Source organism: Onychostruthus taczanowskii, unplaced genomic scaffold (assembly GCF_017590055.1).
Source record: "Onychostruthus taczanowskii isolate IOZ18803 unplaced genomic scaffold, ASM1759005v1 scaffold15, whole genome shotgun sequence".
Classification (NCBI taxonomy): domain Eukaryota; kingdom Metazoa; phylum Chordata; class Aves; order Passeriformes; family Passeridae; genus Onychostruthus; species Onychostruthus taczanowskii.
In genome coordinates this window covers 3,720,149-3,737,625 of record NW_024498685.1, presented here as the reverse complement: position 1 = coordinate 3,737,625, position 17,477 = coordinate 3,720,149, and the positions used below count along the sequence as shown (strand labels likewise).

Below are 17,477 nucleotides of genomic sequence, written 5' to 3'. Positions count from 1 at the left end.
AAAAAGAAAGAAATAAAAAAAAAAAAAAAAAAAAAAAAAAAGAAATATGTTTGCCCTATCTTACTAATACGTGTCCCAACAAATTTAAGAGTATAATTTCCCTGTATTACTTAGAAATTAAATAAATACTTGCACAAGCATTAAGTAAGAAATTAAAATATAATTTGGAAAGGCATCCCATGACAGCAACAGAAAAAACTTCCAATCCTTCAGTACAGTGTACATTAATGCTGAACATCTACTGCTGGAGGTACTAAATATGCCACACAGGATTACATCCCTGTCCAGCATCCCCTGCTGCTCTAACCAAATGATGTAAGGCAAAACCACGTCTTTTTATGGGAAGGGGGAGACAAGGCCAGTGGAGCAGACACCGGGGCTCGACAACTCAGTGTGGCTGGCACTGGTCCCACCACCAGGGTGAAGGAAAGCTCTCCTGGCAAAGGAACAGGAGCTGCCTGAAATGAGCAACTGTGCGCCAGTTCCATTTGGGTTTGGCTTGATTTTATTAAAGGCGCCAGCCCAGGAGAGCTCCAAGAGAAGGTAAAGGCTCCTGCCATTTCTGGTGTTTAACAGCATGCTAAAGTTGCTGCTGAGATAGATAAGGACACTGCTGAGTCCTCCTCAGATAGCGCCAGGACTTCATCAATTGCAACACTCAGATGACTGAGGACCATATTTATTGGTGGCTGACATTGTACTTTTGAATGTTTTACCAGCCTGTCTGAACGTACCTGCTTCTTTCAAAGTGCTGCATTTCTGGTAGTTGGATGTCCGCAGTGCAGGGGCCCTGACATTATATAGCCTTATTTTCTCAATTCGGGAGTCAAAAACTCGTAGAAAAGGGTCCTTCTCTTCCCACTGGGACATTATCTTATTGTCTATGAAGGTTGCAAACATCTGTGTTTCGATGAAGTGTGAAAGGAATGGCAGGTAAGGCTCGGGTTGGTCCGAAAGGAAGGAAGCCTGAAATACAGAACAGCTCATTAGTGCCACGTTCATGCCTAGCACTGGTGTGTCCAGCCATCCTTCAGCAGAGAATCAGCAGGAAGGCTTGGACAAGGCTTCCCCCACTGCAGAAACCCCTCTCAGAGAGCTGTGAATCCATCTACAAAGGGGTTTGGTTCACAACTGTAAGAAATAAGCAGTCAGGGAGGCTTTGTAACAGCTGGAACAAAGGGATATCGAGTTACTGAAGTAGTGCTCGTGCTGCCTGCTTTTTCAAAGCAATCTAGCAGCTCTCACCCCCAGGAATGACCCCTGTGAAATGCATGGCAGATCACATGTGCCCCTGTGGGACCTCTGGTCTGGGCATTGTTGCCTGGGACCATATCACTTAAGGTGTCACACATATCAAGGGGTGCACAGTGCTCTTCAGCTGATGCTCTTCAGCAATGTTACACAGGGCAATTAATCACAAATTTCCAATTAAAATTGACTGTGTGTCTAAATCTCTAACTGAGCTTTGAAACCCTAAACTTAACAGCCCATTTTATTGCAGAAGCACTAGCAGAGACTGCCTAAACAACCCCATCCTTTTCAACGCTGCTCTGTTTAATGCCTGAAAACAAACAAACCAATAAGAGGCATGGCAGGAATTTTTTAAAATCAAAAACTGACTCAGATCAGTATTTAGTCTGCTCCTCACTGTTCATCCTCTTAACCTTTTCCTTAGAGAAGGACTTGGACCTAAAAAAGATGATGGCTAAGAACACTATCTGCTTTGCAGGGTCACTCAGCAGCTGTGCAAGTTTCCCAGCATTTCCCATTCATTTTGGTATCCTACCATCTCTTTATAGCTCCATTTCTAATCTCAAGGGATTCCTTTTCCCTCTTGTGCATACACAACAATGGAGTCATAACAACACTGTTTAAGTGACAACCTTCTTCAGAACATTACCCATTACCAAAACCTCTACCATGAGGTTAGGAAAAATTAAAGATTAGATTTGGTTTTTTATCTCAAATGTGCACCTCTCCTCCCAACAATGAAAAATAAGAAAGACAGAAAAAGGAGTCACTCTGCATTGCTACCCTTCCACCAAGCCCACAGGAGCAGCCCCACGAGCTGGGCAGAAGCCTGCCAGCTTGGTTTGTACAAGCCAGGATGGCTCTGAGCAGCTCAGTGGATGTGCTCCAATTCACTCTGGCAGGAGATCTGGCCCTGTGTAATGGAAATGGACAAATCTCGCAGCGAGGCAGATGAGGAACGGCAGATTAAAGAGAACCCAGGCTATATATACACAAACACAGCTATCCTCCCTCCCCCTTTTAGATGGAGACACGAATACATGGCTATCTTTACTTTGTCAAAGTTTTGCATTTGTTCCCTGTTTGTCAGCCACGACTCCATGTCGGGGGAAGCCTGGATGACGAAAGCCTCGTAGTCCGCGAACATCTGCGTGAAGCGGTTGGCGAAAACCTCGCGGAGCTGCACGTTCAGTTTGTAGTCCCTCAGCTCCAGCTCCTCACACGACAACTTCCCATCCTTCTCGTCTGTGAGGGGGGTGGTGATGGTCATTTTCTCCATGGTCACCCCTGTTCTCTTGGCCAGGGCTTGCAGGCGGGCGATCGTCTCGTTGCCTTTCAGCAGCTCGTACATGTTGAGGGCATTGCTGGGGATGTTCCCATTCTTCTTGTCGTTCACCAGGTCGCTAAGAACCAAGTTCTTGAGTTTGGTGGCACTGTCACTGCAATGCAGGTTGCCTTCTGGAGGGATCCCAAACTGCAGGAGAACCTCAGAGATTTCCTGGATAAACTCCAGCTTGTTGGGGAACTGCGGGAATTCCTCCGGCAGTTCGATGAAATGGTTATCGATGTCTACAAAGCACAAGTTTGCCTGAAATACAAACAAAAGTTTTAAAATGGACACTCAGCACTGAACTGGTTTCCCTGTGATGTAGCCCTTTCACCCAGGGTGCTTCCAGACAGAAGGGTAAGTGCACACATACACAGGACACTTTAGCTGTGCTATCTAGCCTGTGACATTTCAGACTTCAGTAAAGCTGAGGGTCAACTGGATGACAAATAAAGGCTCCAGCATTCTCCTGTTTCCCCAGGGTATGCAGACCCCAAACTTTCCACTACAAAGATTTCATATACCCTCCCGGAGCAGCCAAGGACACACCACCAAGCAGGAAGTGCAGCACCACTTCTCAGCCCAAGCAAATACCCTTTGCGTGAATTACTGCATCTCACAGGCACATTTATTTTACCAGGATCCAACTGCAAGAAGCCTCTGCATCTGTGCTACCAGGGAATGAGATGTTCAGTGAGAAAGATGATGCTGCTTCAAGCAAAACTACAAAAGAGGGTCCCACAGAAATCCTTTGGGGTTATGTCTGAGTACAGCTTGTTCACTAGAGGCCAAGTCTAGTCTTCCCACTCCCCTGACCCCCTGTTTCCATGGAGGCTTTTAATAGTGGCAATTCCTCTGCCTGAGATTTAAAGAGAGTGCTCTTCGCTTTGCTATGAATGGAGATGGGTCTCAGCCTGTAAGATTAAAGTGTAGACATTAATCTAGCAGAGCAGATACTTTTACTAGGTAAGTGTCCATGGAGGGATAGAAGAACTCCACATAAAAATTAATTACATTGCAAATGCACCCTCAGAAATAATAGCAGAATGAAAAACAGTAATTGATCTTCTGAATGGTGGCTTACATCTGAAATTCAGTGTCTGAGTGCACTGTGCTGAGTAAAATCTTAAACCAGGTCAGATTCCCAAGGTGCTGAGCTCTGATGTGTTTTATCCTGGCATAAAACTGCAGAACAGGAGATGCAGAAAATCCACAGGACAGCAGCAGGTCTTTGTTAGGCTGATTTGGCCATTAGCACAGCTTCTCTACCTTCTTCTAGGCACTTTTGGTGTTCTTTACTTCTTATCAAACACCCTAGACTGATCTTCAGGTTATATGAAGACAAATTATTTATTTTCCTTCATTTTTGAGAAGTTAATATTCAGCTAGACAACACATTCCACAGCAAATATGTTTGTAATATATTGGATATTTCAGGGACATGTTTATTAACATTAATCACCTTTCACATAGATACTTTAAAGCATATTAGGATTCATCTAGTAAAGGATAAGTGTCCCTTCAGCTTTTTCATATTAAATGTAGCCCGTACAAAGAAATGCATTTTGCTTTATTTAACTATGTAGCTATTACACAGTTGTGGTATGCATCAGAACAGTTCTTTAGCTCAGGGACTGCCTTCTTATCTATCAATATTTCATTTCAAAGGCTTTTTAATTTCAGCTCTGCATATCATTTACAAAATTTGAAAAATGAGATTTATATTCAGAAAACCCTTGGGGAATTGGTCTCACTTCTCTCTTCAAAAACATCTGATGATTAAAGTTAATGCAGGGAGATTAGTAACCTTAAGACAGCATGATGGCCAGTTGTTAGAATTTTTATCTCTAACAAACAAATGGTTTATATTTAGAGCAAGAGCTTGAAAAGCTAGCCCCTGGCCTGAACAATAAAGGAATGCTGATGTGAACTGCGTTTCCTCGCTGCTTGCATGCTGAGGGGTTTTTTATTTTTTATTGTCTAGAGCAATTTGAGATTCAAGATCTTCCCTGTTCAATGTGTCTTTTCCTTCCCTCTCTCACAGTTACTGGACCTGTGGTATTCATAAATGCTGGTATTTTTCACTCATTCAAAACATCATGGAGCGGGCAGATTCCACCCTACTCTTACTTTTCTCTCCCTGGTGATATTTGTTATTCTGATACTGCACTACTAAATACTGTCACATTAAAATTTTAATTTAAGGAAAATGACAGCTTAATCTGCTAACCAAAAACATGTGACTAATAATTTCAAAAATCACAGTAATTATGTAATATTAGCATGGTTTTACTGAAGAGCATAGCTAGATAGCAGCCTTGCTTCCACACCAGTGCAGATTTCATGTGCTTCAGTCACTGTATCCATGAGGTAAAACTTGATTTTCAGTTCCATGCCACTGAGGCTGTATCAGCCACCTTCATGCAGTATGTAAAATAGACCTTTATTAAAAACTGTATTACCCTGCCCTGTGTTTATCCCTCCACTTCCACACAAAAACTCTCACTCCCGTATATTCTCCTCTGCTGCTATTTCCATCTGCCTTCTCAGTCAGAGAAGGTATTTGGAATCCTTAAGGACTCTGCCTCCAGGAGAGTGCCCCCAGCACAGCCACTGGCAGGAGATGTTACTGCTGTATGAACAGGTACTTTTGGGGTTCCCACTGATTTTAAGAAGAAACTTAAGTTTAAAAGCATATGGCATGCTCTGGTTCCAGTCACCCTCTGGAATGCAGACAGGTGAGCCACTTCCCAAAGACTTTGCTGTATGGCCAGGTTAATATGTGAAGCAGCTTTAATCACCTTTTGCCGAATTTTGAGGAGGAAAATCCCCATTTCACTCTCTACCACACCCAAGGATTTAACCCTGAGGTTAAGAGGATGACCTCTCCTTCCTTTTCTCTCTAAGTGGTTCATAGGCCCAGTATTAATGCAAGCCTGGCTTGTCTGAGTCCAAGACAGTGGTCTAGTAAGAGACCAGGAACACATGGGCTCAGCCATGGATGGGATGGGGCTAGCAGGACACGGCACGCTCCTCCAGCAGCAGGGGGACAGGTTTGCACCACCTAGCAACTGCACCTGAGACCCAGAGCCATCGAGATCCTCCCCCAGCAAAATGCTCTTTAGCCCACTGTCAGTAGCACTGTGACACTGATGGAGTAACAAAACCTGGTGGAGCATGTGCTGTAGGGAAAGCGGACAAAATTTCAGCTTTGTCACCACAAACAGGAGAAAGAGAAATATTTAGAAATCAAAACAGTAAGTGGTACTCATTAAATTCAGAAATGGACCAAGAAGGGCTGTGGAGACTTCCCTACTATCTCACTGCTGCTGGCAATCAGTATCCACAGTGCCAGAGAAGCCTCCTAGCACCAGGCATCATTTCCCAGCAGTAATTCACACATATCTTAGTCAGACATTTCAGGACAGCAGCCCCAAAGGTGGACACTGACCTCCTGAGGCAGCTCCAGCTTGGAGCGGTCGGTTCCCTCCTTAGACTGCAGCCCCATCAGGTAGGGAACAGGAGCATCCAGAAAATGCAGGAGAGAGGCAGGAAGGATGGGGACGTACACGTGCTGCCACTGAAACGGGAACAGCAGCGTTGTGATTCCCTCTGCCACCGTCATCAGCCGCTGATAATCTAGACATGGGAGAGAAAGACAGATATTGAATTATCTCCCTGTGTTCTGCTTTTGAGATCTGTTTGGCAAGGATGTCCATGACAAAATAAGACAGAAACCATGTTTATATGATAAGATGTTGTTTGGAAAATAAGGCAGTACTTAAAAACCTTCAACATTATTTACATCTGGTAAAACTCATTCCTCCCATACAGAAATAGCTGAGCATAGATATTCATACCTTATCTAGATCTAGTCTGTCATTAAATTACTAAAAAGATACCAAAAGTTCTGTCTCTAGTACAGGACAGTAATACCCTAATTCCATAATAAGCCTGTATTTTTACATGGGAAGAAGAGAAAGAAGTGAATTTCAAGGAAACATTGTGGTTTCTCACTTGCTCCTGCCTCCCTGCTTCTGCTCCACTTGCTACTATTTCCAAAGCTGAGTGTACTTTCCAGAACACTTGTCTTGGCCACATACCAGCATTAGTTTACAGTCCCTATGTATATAAAAGCAGTGCTTTTAAGTTAACTCCAAACAAAAGCCCAATATAAATTTAGTTCTCAAATAAATTCTGCGCAGCTGGTGGACTTACATTATGTTACCTTCCCAAATTTTTATTTAACCCGCTAGTTCATGGCTTTGAAATATTTTGATTTTAGTCAGCACATGGTGCATTATTTTTTAAATTAAAATTTCTTTTGATTCAGCTGAGCTGGATGTTTCAGAATTTGGGTGACAGCAAATTATTTATCAAATATCCAGCTGGCATGATGCAATACCACAAGATATTTATTTATATAAATGAGGGGATAAATTGAGCACAAATGTTTAATATAAATAATAAATCACATACTGGTCTTAAACAGACAGTCATCCTTACAGCAAATCTCAAACTGCAGACCATCCATCTGGAAACAGGTAAAGACCCCTGGGTTTGTAAGCTCCGTGGCAGAGTCCAAACCCAAACCTCATCAGTGCCAGGCAAGTCTCACAAGCTCTGGCTTGAACAACCACAAGATTCTCCCTCTCACGGAGGCCAGACCCAGATCCTGGGTAACACTTGGGTTGTTGCCCATCTCTCCTAATCCTCTCTGCCTCACTCCAGGAGATGAAAGATACATGTATGAACACCCTGGTGCTGAGTCAGGTGAGAAGGCTTTTTCCTACAGCCCCACTGACTGCTTTTGCCTGAAGAGGAGCCCAGCTTTACCCTTCCCATTTCCTGAACATCCGAGCCCGAGACCTTGGCAGACACCAACAACAGCAAAAGCGCTGTCACCTGACATTGCTCAGCTATTAGGAGGTCACTGGGAAGATGTTCTTGAACAAATATGCAAATTACAGCAACAAATTGCATCGCCTATTCTCCTTGCTAGCAGCTCTCTGTGGAAAACCAGCCACGATCTGCAGAAGGTCAGCTGACAGGGCAAAAACATTTTTCATCTTGTCTTACTAACAGCTATTCAGTCAGTCTGCAAAATTATTGTCATGCATACAAGTCAGTCTCAAGGTTACACCTCCAAAACACTCCCAGCTATGGATCAGTTGCTTATGAATCCCTGCCCATGCACTGGTCTACAACTACACACGTGCATTCCCTGTCTTGTTGAAGAGCACTTACACAAACTCAAGTTATAATACCTACTTGGAGAAGCTTAGGAGTCTCATAACGTTTCATAACTCTGAAAGCTTTTAAGATCAAAAAAATCAAATTGAAAAAGCAGCACGTCCTAGTATGTGAAACACATTCAAAGCCTGTCCTCATCTACACAGCCACATGAAGAAACAGGTCTTGGCAGAAAAGTTGCAAGGATCATTTTGGATAAGGACACTCAGCCCTGGAAATGAATGCTGATTTTTCTCTGGTGCTACTGTTAATATTTAACATGGTCACTAGCATAAATTTTGTAACCAATTTACTATGAGAAAAGCTGATTTAAAAAAAAAACAAACAAACACAAACTAGTGATGACCAAATGATTAGGCTGTTATCATCTAGCAATGCTCACCAGTAATTAGCAGATAAAAAATGTTTATGTACCCAGCAGTTATGACCAAAGAGAGGGGAGTTCCAGCTTCCTCCAGAAAAATAATATACAGAAATCTGTTAATATTTTTTGTTATCTGTTTAAAGAAGCCAAATTTTAATTACTTTTTACATACTTTCAAGCCTGTACAAGGTTAGACTCCTATCATATAAAGCCTGAAATAATTTTTGATGGAGAGATTCTTATACCTATGATCATTTGAGGGAAGCTTACATGGTTACTGAGGACAACTGGAAACAGTGGATTGAGGAAATGGCCTCAAGTTGTGCCTGGAGAGGTTTAGATTGGATATGAGGAAAACATTTCTCCAATGAAAGGGTTGCTGAGCATTGCAACAGGCTGTCCAGGGAAGGGGTTGAGTCACCATCCCTGGAGGCAACTAAAAGACATGTAAATATGGCAATTAGAGATGTGATTGAGTGGCTGGTTTGGCAGTGTTAGGTTTACAGCTGGAGTTGATCTTCAAGGTCTTTTCCAACCAAAATTATTCTAAGACTCCTCATGTTCAAAGTTCCATCTCTAAGTTGTTCACAGAACAAAGTTTTCCAAGAGAAACTGCTCAAGGAGGATAACCCCAGGGCAAAGTTCTCCCTGGGGCTTCTACTGCAACCACTGCCTCCTAATATCTTAGCTGTATGTGGTGCAGTGCCGTCTCTCACACAACTTTTTCACCATGTGAAGGAGAGGACATGAGAATCAAGCTCAAAGGCTCTGGATCCACCTTCCTGTTCTGGCACCATTGGCCAGGGGACTCTGGCCAAGCACATCCATTCCCTGTGCAGGACATGCAAGGGCTGCAGGGACCTGCCCCACGGCAGGCTGGCAGTTCTGCTGCTCGAGCACCATCTGCAGCCACACTTTACCCAGCTCTGGTAACATTCACATGGCTCACAAGATATAGTGCTTAAAATGCACACCTTGAGATATTCCTGTAGAATTACCAATCACTGCTCTCTGCTGGAGATGGAAATGGTTTCAGCACTTGAACATCAATTCCCTACAATGGTTTTTCTGAGAGAGGACAAAGCTGGACAATTTTTTTTTCTAGATGTTGATTCTCCATAATGCAGTAACAGGACAATAATCAGTAAGAAATATCTAACCCAAAGACCTTAAAGTTCAAACTGTTCACAGAAATTCAAAAGTTCACAGGCAGTGACTGAAAAAACAAAATAATCTTCTCTTCATTATACATACTGGGGAAAGAATCTCTGAGATGTTAAGCAATTCACAAAGCTCAACATAAAAATTACTTTTCCTGCCACAAAAGTATGATACCTCAAAATCCTTCCCACGCTGCAGCAGAGCAAACCCAAGATCCTTTGAGAAGGCAAAAAACCATCAGTGTTATCCCTGCTCCAAAGAGCTAAGACCACACACAGGTTCTACCCCCAAAAGAGATTCAAATCTTTGTCATAATCAAACACAAGAGAATTTCACCTGGGACCTTCTCAGCAAATTCCCAATCACAGGAACTTTGTGTATAAGGCATGTGTAGGAGCACACATGCTCATTCTCCCCAGAAATGGCATTCCTGCTGGGAACTGTGCACTGTCACTCCAGTTTCAACACCTCCAGCCTTCCTGATGAAAGCACAACCTGGCCATTTTCCAACTCTCTGTTCCAGTCACCTACCAAAGGTAAGGCAGAAAGCTTACCACAGAGCTGGAGTTACAGCCTGGGTCCTCTAAATCCAGTCCAAGGCTTTAAAAATAGACTGCTTCTTTATTTTCCTTTTGAAGTCTCACTTCACACACATTTTGAAAGCACTTGGAAGCATTTGAAGAGATGAGTTACCTGGACACCACTTCCTTTGCTCTACTGCTTTTAGAACACACATAAAGGATAACTGCAGCTTTGCAAAGCCACATATTTAAAAATGCATCCTGGAAGATGATAATCAGATGGTATTCTCAAAGAGCACCTTATCAATATGCACAAAACAATTGTCTTTAAACAAAATAAACCAAAACAACAGAGGTAAAAAAAACCCCATAAATGAACCTGAATGAATAGAAGCTAATTCTTTAGAGGGAAACACCTGAACAGGCTCTAAAGCATTCTTGTGACCAATAGTTTTCCCACATGCTACCTTTTCAGTCCAAGTATTGTAGGTAATTGTTATGCAACTAGGTTTTTTTTTTGTTTGTTTGTTTGTTTTTGTAACAAGATATGAGTTAGATAAGCCAGGTATATTGGAAAAACTGGAAAATAAAATTATTTTGTTCTGAGCTCTGAGTCTCTGAGTATGAGTCAAGAATAGCTATAACCAGACCTGTCTTGAGTCTGGGTACCTTCAGATCTGTAATGTTTACATAAAGCACACTGCAGATGAAAAACTAAATCTGAAATTCACATCGGAGACAAAAATTGTTTATGAAAGCAAAGGTTTTCAACCAGATCTCAATATCTCCACAGAAGCAGAACACACAAGTGCTGCAGACATCAAAGTGCCCAGGAAGCTTCCACCTTTCATCTGATTTGCCTGCTGGCAGCTGTGACAACTGAAAAGCCAGTCCTGATGACTTTCAACAGATGTTCAGATAAAACACACAAAAATGGTGCAGGAAGTGTTTATTCACTACAGAAATCACCTTGCAGCAGTGCTGCATTCAGGGAACCTGGACATGGGGCTGCAAGCAGCAGCCTGTCCTGAGGAAATGACCCCTGGCACCTCAGTGCCCTTCCATCCCCAAAGGAAAGGGGCATTTACCAGGGAGCAACGTAGCACATCAGTTATGTGATAAAAGCAGAGGGGCAATTCATGCAAATATGAAAACACATATTTTCTTACACAGAAGGGTCAAGACAAGCCTGCATCTAATTGCCTGAAGAATTAGTCTCTCACACTGGGGGTCAGCTCTGCCCCAAGGGAAATATCCCGAGGCCAATATTCACCGAGGCCAGCTCTTACCCTTTTTCCTTGTTGGCCAATGCTTAATTTAAAAAGCTTCTGCTTCAATACATTTCCATTTATATAATTTAACTATGTCCCAGCCTGCCATCAGTGGTTCAGCATGAATTAATTTATGATTAAGAGCCATCTCAAGAATTAGCTCCCATTACCAGCATGGTTAAGTCTCTGAGAAGAGGGCAGAAGTCTGTGCCAGCAGGACACATGAAGGTGCTCCTGAGCACACAGGGAGCCCCTTGCTCTCTCCCACGGCTGCTGTGGCAGAACAGGCTCCCAGCCAGTAGCTGGGGATGGACACAAGATGGGGAGGACACAAGAGTCCAGCACGGAACAACTTTGGTCATGATCACTTTAGACTGCCATGTTATTTATCTGGCATTTGCCATAACTGCAATACAAAGGCCTAATTCAACTTCCTTCCCCTCATTCTGAAAAGGTAAAGATGTTTCATCATGGAAAAAAATGAGATCCAAGTTAAAAAAAACCCAAAAAACGGAGAGGCTGTGGTGTGTGTGCACACAGTGTTTTTCAAAGCAGTGGCCCTATCTCCCTCTACAGCTCACTGTGAACACAAACAAGAGTGGGGCTGCGGCACACACCTGAACCAGCTCCTCCTCCTTTTTTCCAGATGCTTCAAAAGCTTCACTTTTCAGGTCATACTGACAACAACTGAGCAACTTCTAACTAAAAAACAATTTTGCCATTTCACCTAACTTAAAAAGGAAGGATATATGTCATTCTCTGAATTTTCTACCCAATTACTTGTCTTTTTTTCCAGGGAAACATGCACTGCAGCCTCCGAGTGTAGTTCTACTGAGGCCATAAACCCAGGTCTCTTCCACAGCACACAGATTTTGTCCCCATATAATTTGTTCTCTGCAATAACTTTCCACTGATTTGGATGAATATTAGTGTAGAGGGCAACTGTTTAAATAATGAGTAGTAGAGCAAAGGTTTCCCATGTAACTATTTGATGTAAAAATGCTTTAAAAGGCAAACACATTATGCATGTATTAGTTTTTAAAAATCTACCCCAAAACAGACCTCATAAGAAAGATCTTTCAGACATAACACTTTCTAGGCAATGACTTTATATATGCATAGTCATTTGTATTACAATTTCTAAGATCAAAAAAAAGTAATGCAAAGAATATTTCAATCTTGGAGGAGCAATTACTCAAGCCCTTGGAAAAACAACTTGGAAAACGCTCAAAATTATAATGAGTAGAAACAGCCTAAGCTCTAAGAAGTTTATCTCTGTCTCATCCACACACTCCCTCTCATGCTTAAATCCCTTGAAAGGCAGACATACAAAATGGATTGCTGAGGTTTCCACAGAGCTCACAGTTTAATTCATCTCTCTCCAGCAGGAATCCCACACCAGTGATGTTTTGTTACTTATCCTTTGGAAATTGTAGTAGCTATTGAAGAGTGGACATAAGCAAGACCTTACATCTGCACAGTTGCAAGAGAGAGCTGTGCTCTGAATAAAGGGCACTCACAAGAGCACTGCAAAGATTGCACCCTGAAGAATTGCAGGGAAAGCATATCTAATCCCCTTGGTTTTCAAAGCCCAAATGTTGAAAACTTGCCCTATTTAATCTCAAAAATATTCTTTATATGCAGAAGCATAGAACTTGGAGCTGCAGGAATTAATGTACAGTGAAGGTGATTTCAGGTACAGGTTTCCACACCATCTTTGCAGACCAAAGTTGGCACTTCCCACCAGCAGCTGTTGTGATTAACTCCCTGGAAGTCCACACAGTCTCCAAGAGCAGTAAGGGCTGATCTTTTCAGTCTTGTCACTGAGGTGCAAGCACAGGTCTCTGCCAGTTACTCAGCTGGGCAGTCCAAAATATATGGGAACAAAGCAGCTTAAAAAATGAGCTCATCATTCTTTGCTGCCAGTCTCTCTTCATCCCTCTGCTTCACCACCACAGCTGTAAAGTGAAGGTACAATCCACTACAATCCCTGTATTTTCCCAAGTGATGGGGTACCAGTCACCCCTAAGACACCATCAACAGTGCAACTGGATACCCAGAGATGACTGTAGCAGCCATGGTACAAACAGCCACTCAGTGCTCCTGTCCCCAAGGCAGAGCTGTGCCAGACACTCTTATATCACACTGGGAACACATCCAGGGCAAGCTGGATAAAGTCACCCAACACCCTCACCTCTTCATTGACTCAGATGCCTTTGTTCAGGCTGCTGGAAACATTATGCCCCAGGGCTAAAAATAAACTTTTTCATCCTCAACTCCTAGTTCCCTTGAGAAAAACCACTTCAGAGAAGCCAGTACAGTCTCTGTGCAACCTTTGTGGCAGCCTTTCACTGCTGTTATTACCACCTAGGCTTCTTTGTATGGTCGGGGCTGTGCAACAATTTATATTTTCACTCTATTTCCAAAAGAAGCCCTTATTCTATAGAAGAACTAAATTTTTGACAAGCTTAAATGAAAAGTTTCCTTCCAACAGGTCTAGGAGAACCACAAAAAAGCCAGTTTACATATCCCATACATGTTAACAGCAGTTCTCACTGAAATAGTTTAGTGAACTGAAATAGGTTTTGCTCCAGCTCTGATTTCTTGAGTATTACATGATTATGTCAGTGAATTGTGATTTTTTGTAAATAATGCTGTCTTGCTTGAAATTGCAACCAGAGGATCTTCTGCTAATCTCTTGTTGAGTTTGGGAAGGTTGCAGCAAGGCCAGGCCTCTAGAAACACAGTCCAATAAGTCCACCCTCTTTAAAGCAGAAAGGCAAAGAAGGGTGAACTTGCAAAATACCTCTCTCATTTGTTACTTTGGAACAAGAGATATGTCAGCCAAAGCCTTTTCATCTTTTGCCTTGAAAGAACTAGGGAGTTAAAAAAGCGTTTCTCCCCAGTGGATCTCAAAGCTGAAGAGAGTAGATTTTGGTACATTCTAGGCTGGTTGTATTTCTAACTGGAAAATAGCTGCTGTTTTCTTTTTCAGGAATTGAAAGACTGACATTTAAAAGAAGCTTCAGCACACAATTATCCAAGCACTCAGCTATCAGGGTATGCCAAAACTGAGGCTTTGCACTTGCCCTCCACTCCACATTCCTCACCTCTGGGAACCAGCATTACGCTGCTATTTACATAATCACAGAATTTCCCTAACACAGCTATATACTTTCCCCCATGCACCATCAAATTGTGTCTATGTTAGATAAGCAAGTAAAAGTCATGTCAAGGACATCCCTAGATTCACAAATAGAAGAGAGGGGGAAGAAAAAACTCTGATATTTGAAAGGTAAAAAGGATTACTTCTCACTATCTCAATTTTCTTTACAAAACCCCACACAATGAAACCAAACAAACCAAGTAAACCCTTAAATTATAACCAGTAATTGGAAGAACAACACTGATCTAACTTCTGGTGGACAGGAAGGCTGAGTCAAAATTATTTAGTAGATACAAAGTATCTGTCTCAATGACTATTACAAAAGTAACACATATAGAGGTTGCTCTGCACATGCACAAAATATTACTAAAAGGTAACCTGACAAGCACATTTTTCATAATGCTGCTATCTTTCAGTGAGAAAGAAAAAAGAAAAAAAAATTCTCAGTGAGTCCGTAAGCAGGGACCAGGGTGGGACTGAAGAGCAGGGATGGGTGAGAGGCATTTCAGTGGTGCTGCTGTTTAATATCAAACCCCAGTGCAAAGTGGCAAAGGCAGCATGATTCAAGCTGAGGAAGAAAGGGGATAACTGCACACACACACACAGAAGCAGGAGGGAGGGGAAAAGCAGCCTAATCAAAACTAACAGCAGGATTTCTGCTCACACTTCAAACTGAGAGAAGATAAAACCTTTCATTTTCCGTTCTTGAAAGCAAACCCCTGGAGTCCATGTGGAGAAGAGCTCTGCAAAGAACTATCAATCCTTTGAATTCAGTAATTTGCAGAAGAACTACCCTTTTTCCACCTCCCTGAACATTCTTCCCCATTCTCAGGCATTTAGCTATAAGCATTACCATTACACACTTCCTGACCTTTTCTTTTATATAACAAACCCAAGCAATCCTTTCTGGAGCCTGAAGGTTCATTATCCATACTCATTTTAGATGATTTCCCATCCTCTCTCCCCACTCCATTTCAAGCTGTCTGCTGCTCAAACCACTTCTCTTGACAAGCCTAGGTATTCAGCATCTTTTCCTCTTTTCACTAAAAGGCATCCTGGCTCCAGGTTTTTCATTCTCCTCTGATGAAACCACTCCCCTCACCCCCAAAAACTTTTATCTGATGCACATTTTCCTAATTTAGGGTCAGAATCACAGATGCCATTTGGGGAACCCAAATTACACAGTCAGGCTTCCAGTGAGCCTTCGAGGAACACCCAAACAAGTCTGAACATTCCCTTGAAAGTCAGCAGGAAAACTTGACCATGACATGTTGGGCATCTGAATATCACCAGGGACACACCCACAGGAACCAGCATCCTAGAGGAAACAGTAATAGGCGTGTAAAATCCCAAAGCACGCCCAGTGCTAAGACAGGATTCCCCAAACCTGCAGCAGAGTGCTGCACTATTACAGAAAGATGTAACCATAAGGGAAAAGGTTTTCCAAACCAGATTTTCTAAAGCTTGCTAGCGCACGTCAACATGGAACACGGACAGGCTCTGTGCAAGCAACTTCTGCCAATGTATGGCCAACTTCAATCTCAGCATTTTTGTCATCAACATTCCCAAATACCTCAAGAAGGACTAAAAAGAAATGACCAGTAGTTCCACACAGTTTCAAAACCCATTAAATATTTAGTCTCCAAGTACTAAAACAATCAGTGTTTTAACAAGAACATATCCATTGTATGGGAGGCAGGAAATTACACTAGACTTCAATATGCTGCTGAAATTTGAAAACAAAGTAGCAGCAAGAGTGTCTTCCCTAAGATGTATTACTTCCAGCTGGTATTTCTGAAGAAGATAGGATTAATTTCATGCTGTCTTGTATGATCAAGGGCAGTGTGAGGATAATAATCAAATGTATTCTATTGCTAGCTGCCACAAATGATAAATACAATGCATTATTAAACAAGCAGCACCTAGACTGCCTGGAGGAAACAATTATTTAGCGCTTTCATTAGGACACACTCATTTCTCTCATTTTTTCAATGCATTCTCACATTTCAAAAATCAACCTTAGCTCCATATAATATGAAATTCTACAAGCTCCTGTGCTGCAGCTGCCCAGGAAGTGCCTGCTGGAAACAGACATTGCTGGATGAGTGCCCACCTTGTGAGTACAGAAGGATCTGCATTTCCAGAAGAACACAGGTGAAGACCTGGACCAGGTTCTCCAGGCCCAGCAGCTCGAAGACCTCCCTCAGAGGGTAGTCAGAGAGCGGCAGCTCGTTGGGGCCAGGTCTCTGGCAAATGATGGGCTCATAAACCCCATAAAACTTGAGCGACCTCCCCGGGGGCGGCAGGGGCACCTCATAGAGGATGTTGTGGATGTAGCTCTCCAGGGGCAGAGGTGGTGGCTGCTGGGAGGTCACTGCCTTGTAGAGCTGGATCAGGAACTTCTTGCAGGCTTGCATGAAGGGCAGAGGGGTGATGAGGCAGATGCACTTGGAGACGTAGAGCGTGTCCCTGCTGATGTCGTAGGAGTTGTAGCGCTGGAGCTTGGCGAGGGACGTGGCATCGCCCTCGTCGATGCTGCTGGCCAGGGAGTCCATGCTGCAGGAGGAGGAGGCGCAGACGCTGCTGTACTGCTCGGCGTTGTGCATCTGGTACAGCGTCTGCATGGCTGTGCAGATCTGCTTGCTCGTGACCTCCTCGTAGAAGGTGAGCACAAAGCCGTACGTGCGGGAGCCATCCTCCCTGGTGATGATGAACGAGTGCAGCTGCGGGTCTCTGTTATCTGCCTGCGTCCTGAAAGACAGCCCCTTGGGCATGCACAGCTAAGAGAGGAGAAAAGAAATAGACAGAGTTACCTAAAACACCATTTTATTTTGCTGTTTTTGCTGTACAGGCACATTCTTTTTATCCTCTGCATCACAACAAACCATTTACCTTTAAAAAAAAGTATCCAAGAACAAAACAACTGATGCAACTTAAGAGGGAGACATGACTGAAGAAAGAAAAGCACCTTTCAAAATAATCCATCTATTAAGTCATTACGACTCATTTTCATTACTTGCTGAAACTGTTTTCATTACTGAATAGTCTTTGTGCCATTTATTTAAGCATCATATAAAAACATCCAGCTCTCCTCTCATTTGCATATATATGCCCACAGTACTCTAAAATCAGAGAGTGAAGGAAGCATCTTATACCACTGGAT

General features: G+C 42.8%; 1 protein-coding gene across 6 annotated transcripts in view; it reads right to left on the bottom strand.

Annotated features, from left to right (window-relative positions):
* The window catches only part of DENND5B (DENN domain containing 5B), a 104,113-nt gene that overhangs the window by 33,862 nt on the left and 52,774 nt on the right, over positions 1-17,477 (bottom strand). For all 6 annotated transcript variants that reach the window (XR_005952203.1, XR_005952204.1, XM_041398678.1 and 3 more), the window contains exons 3-6: positions 16,428-17,094; positions 6,030-6,217; positions 2,306-2,839; positions 735-966 (exon numbers count right to left, since the gene is read on the bottom strand). Coding sequence is in view for 4 of the 6 variants with exons in the window: in XM_041398678.1 (XP_041254612.1) it covers positions 735-966; positions 2,306-2,839; positions 6,030-6,217; positions 16,428-17,094 (1,621 nt within the window). In the remaining 2 variants the exon portion in view is untranslated. The remainder of the gene's footprint in view (positions 1-734; positions 967-2,305; positions 2,840-6,029; positions 6,218-16,427; positions 17,095-17,477) is intronic.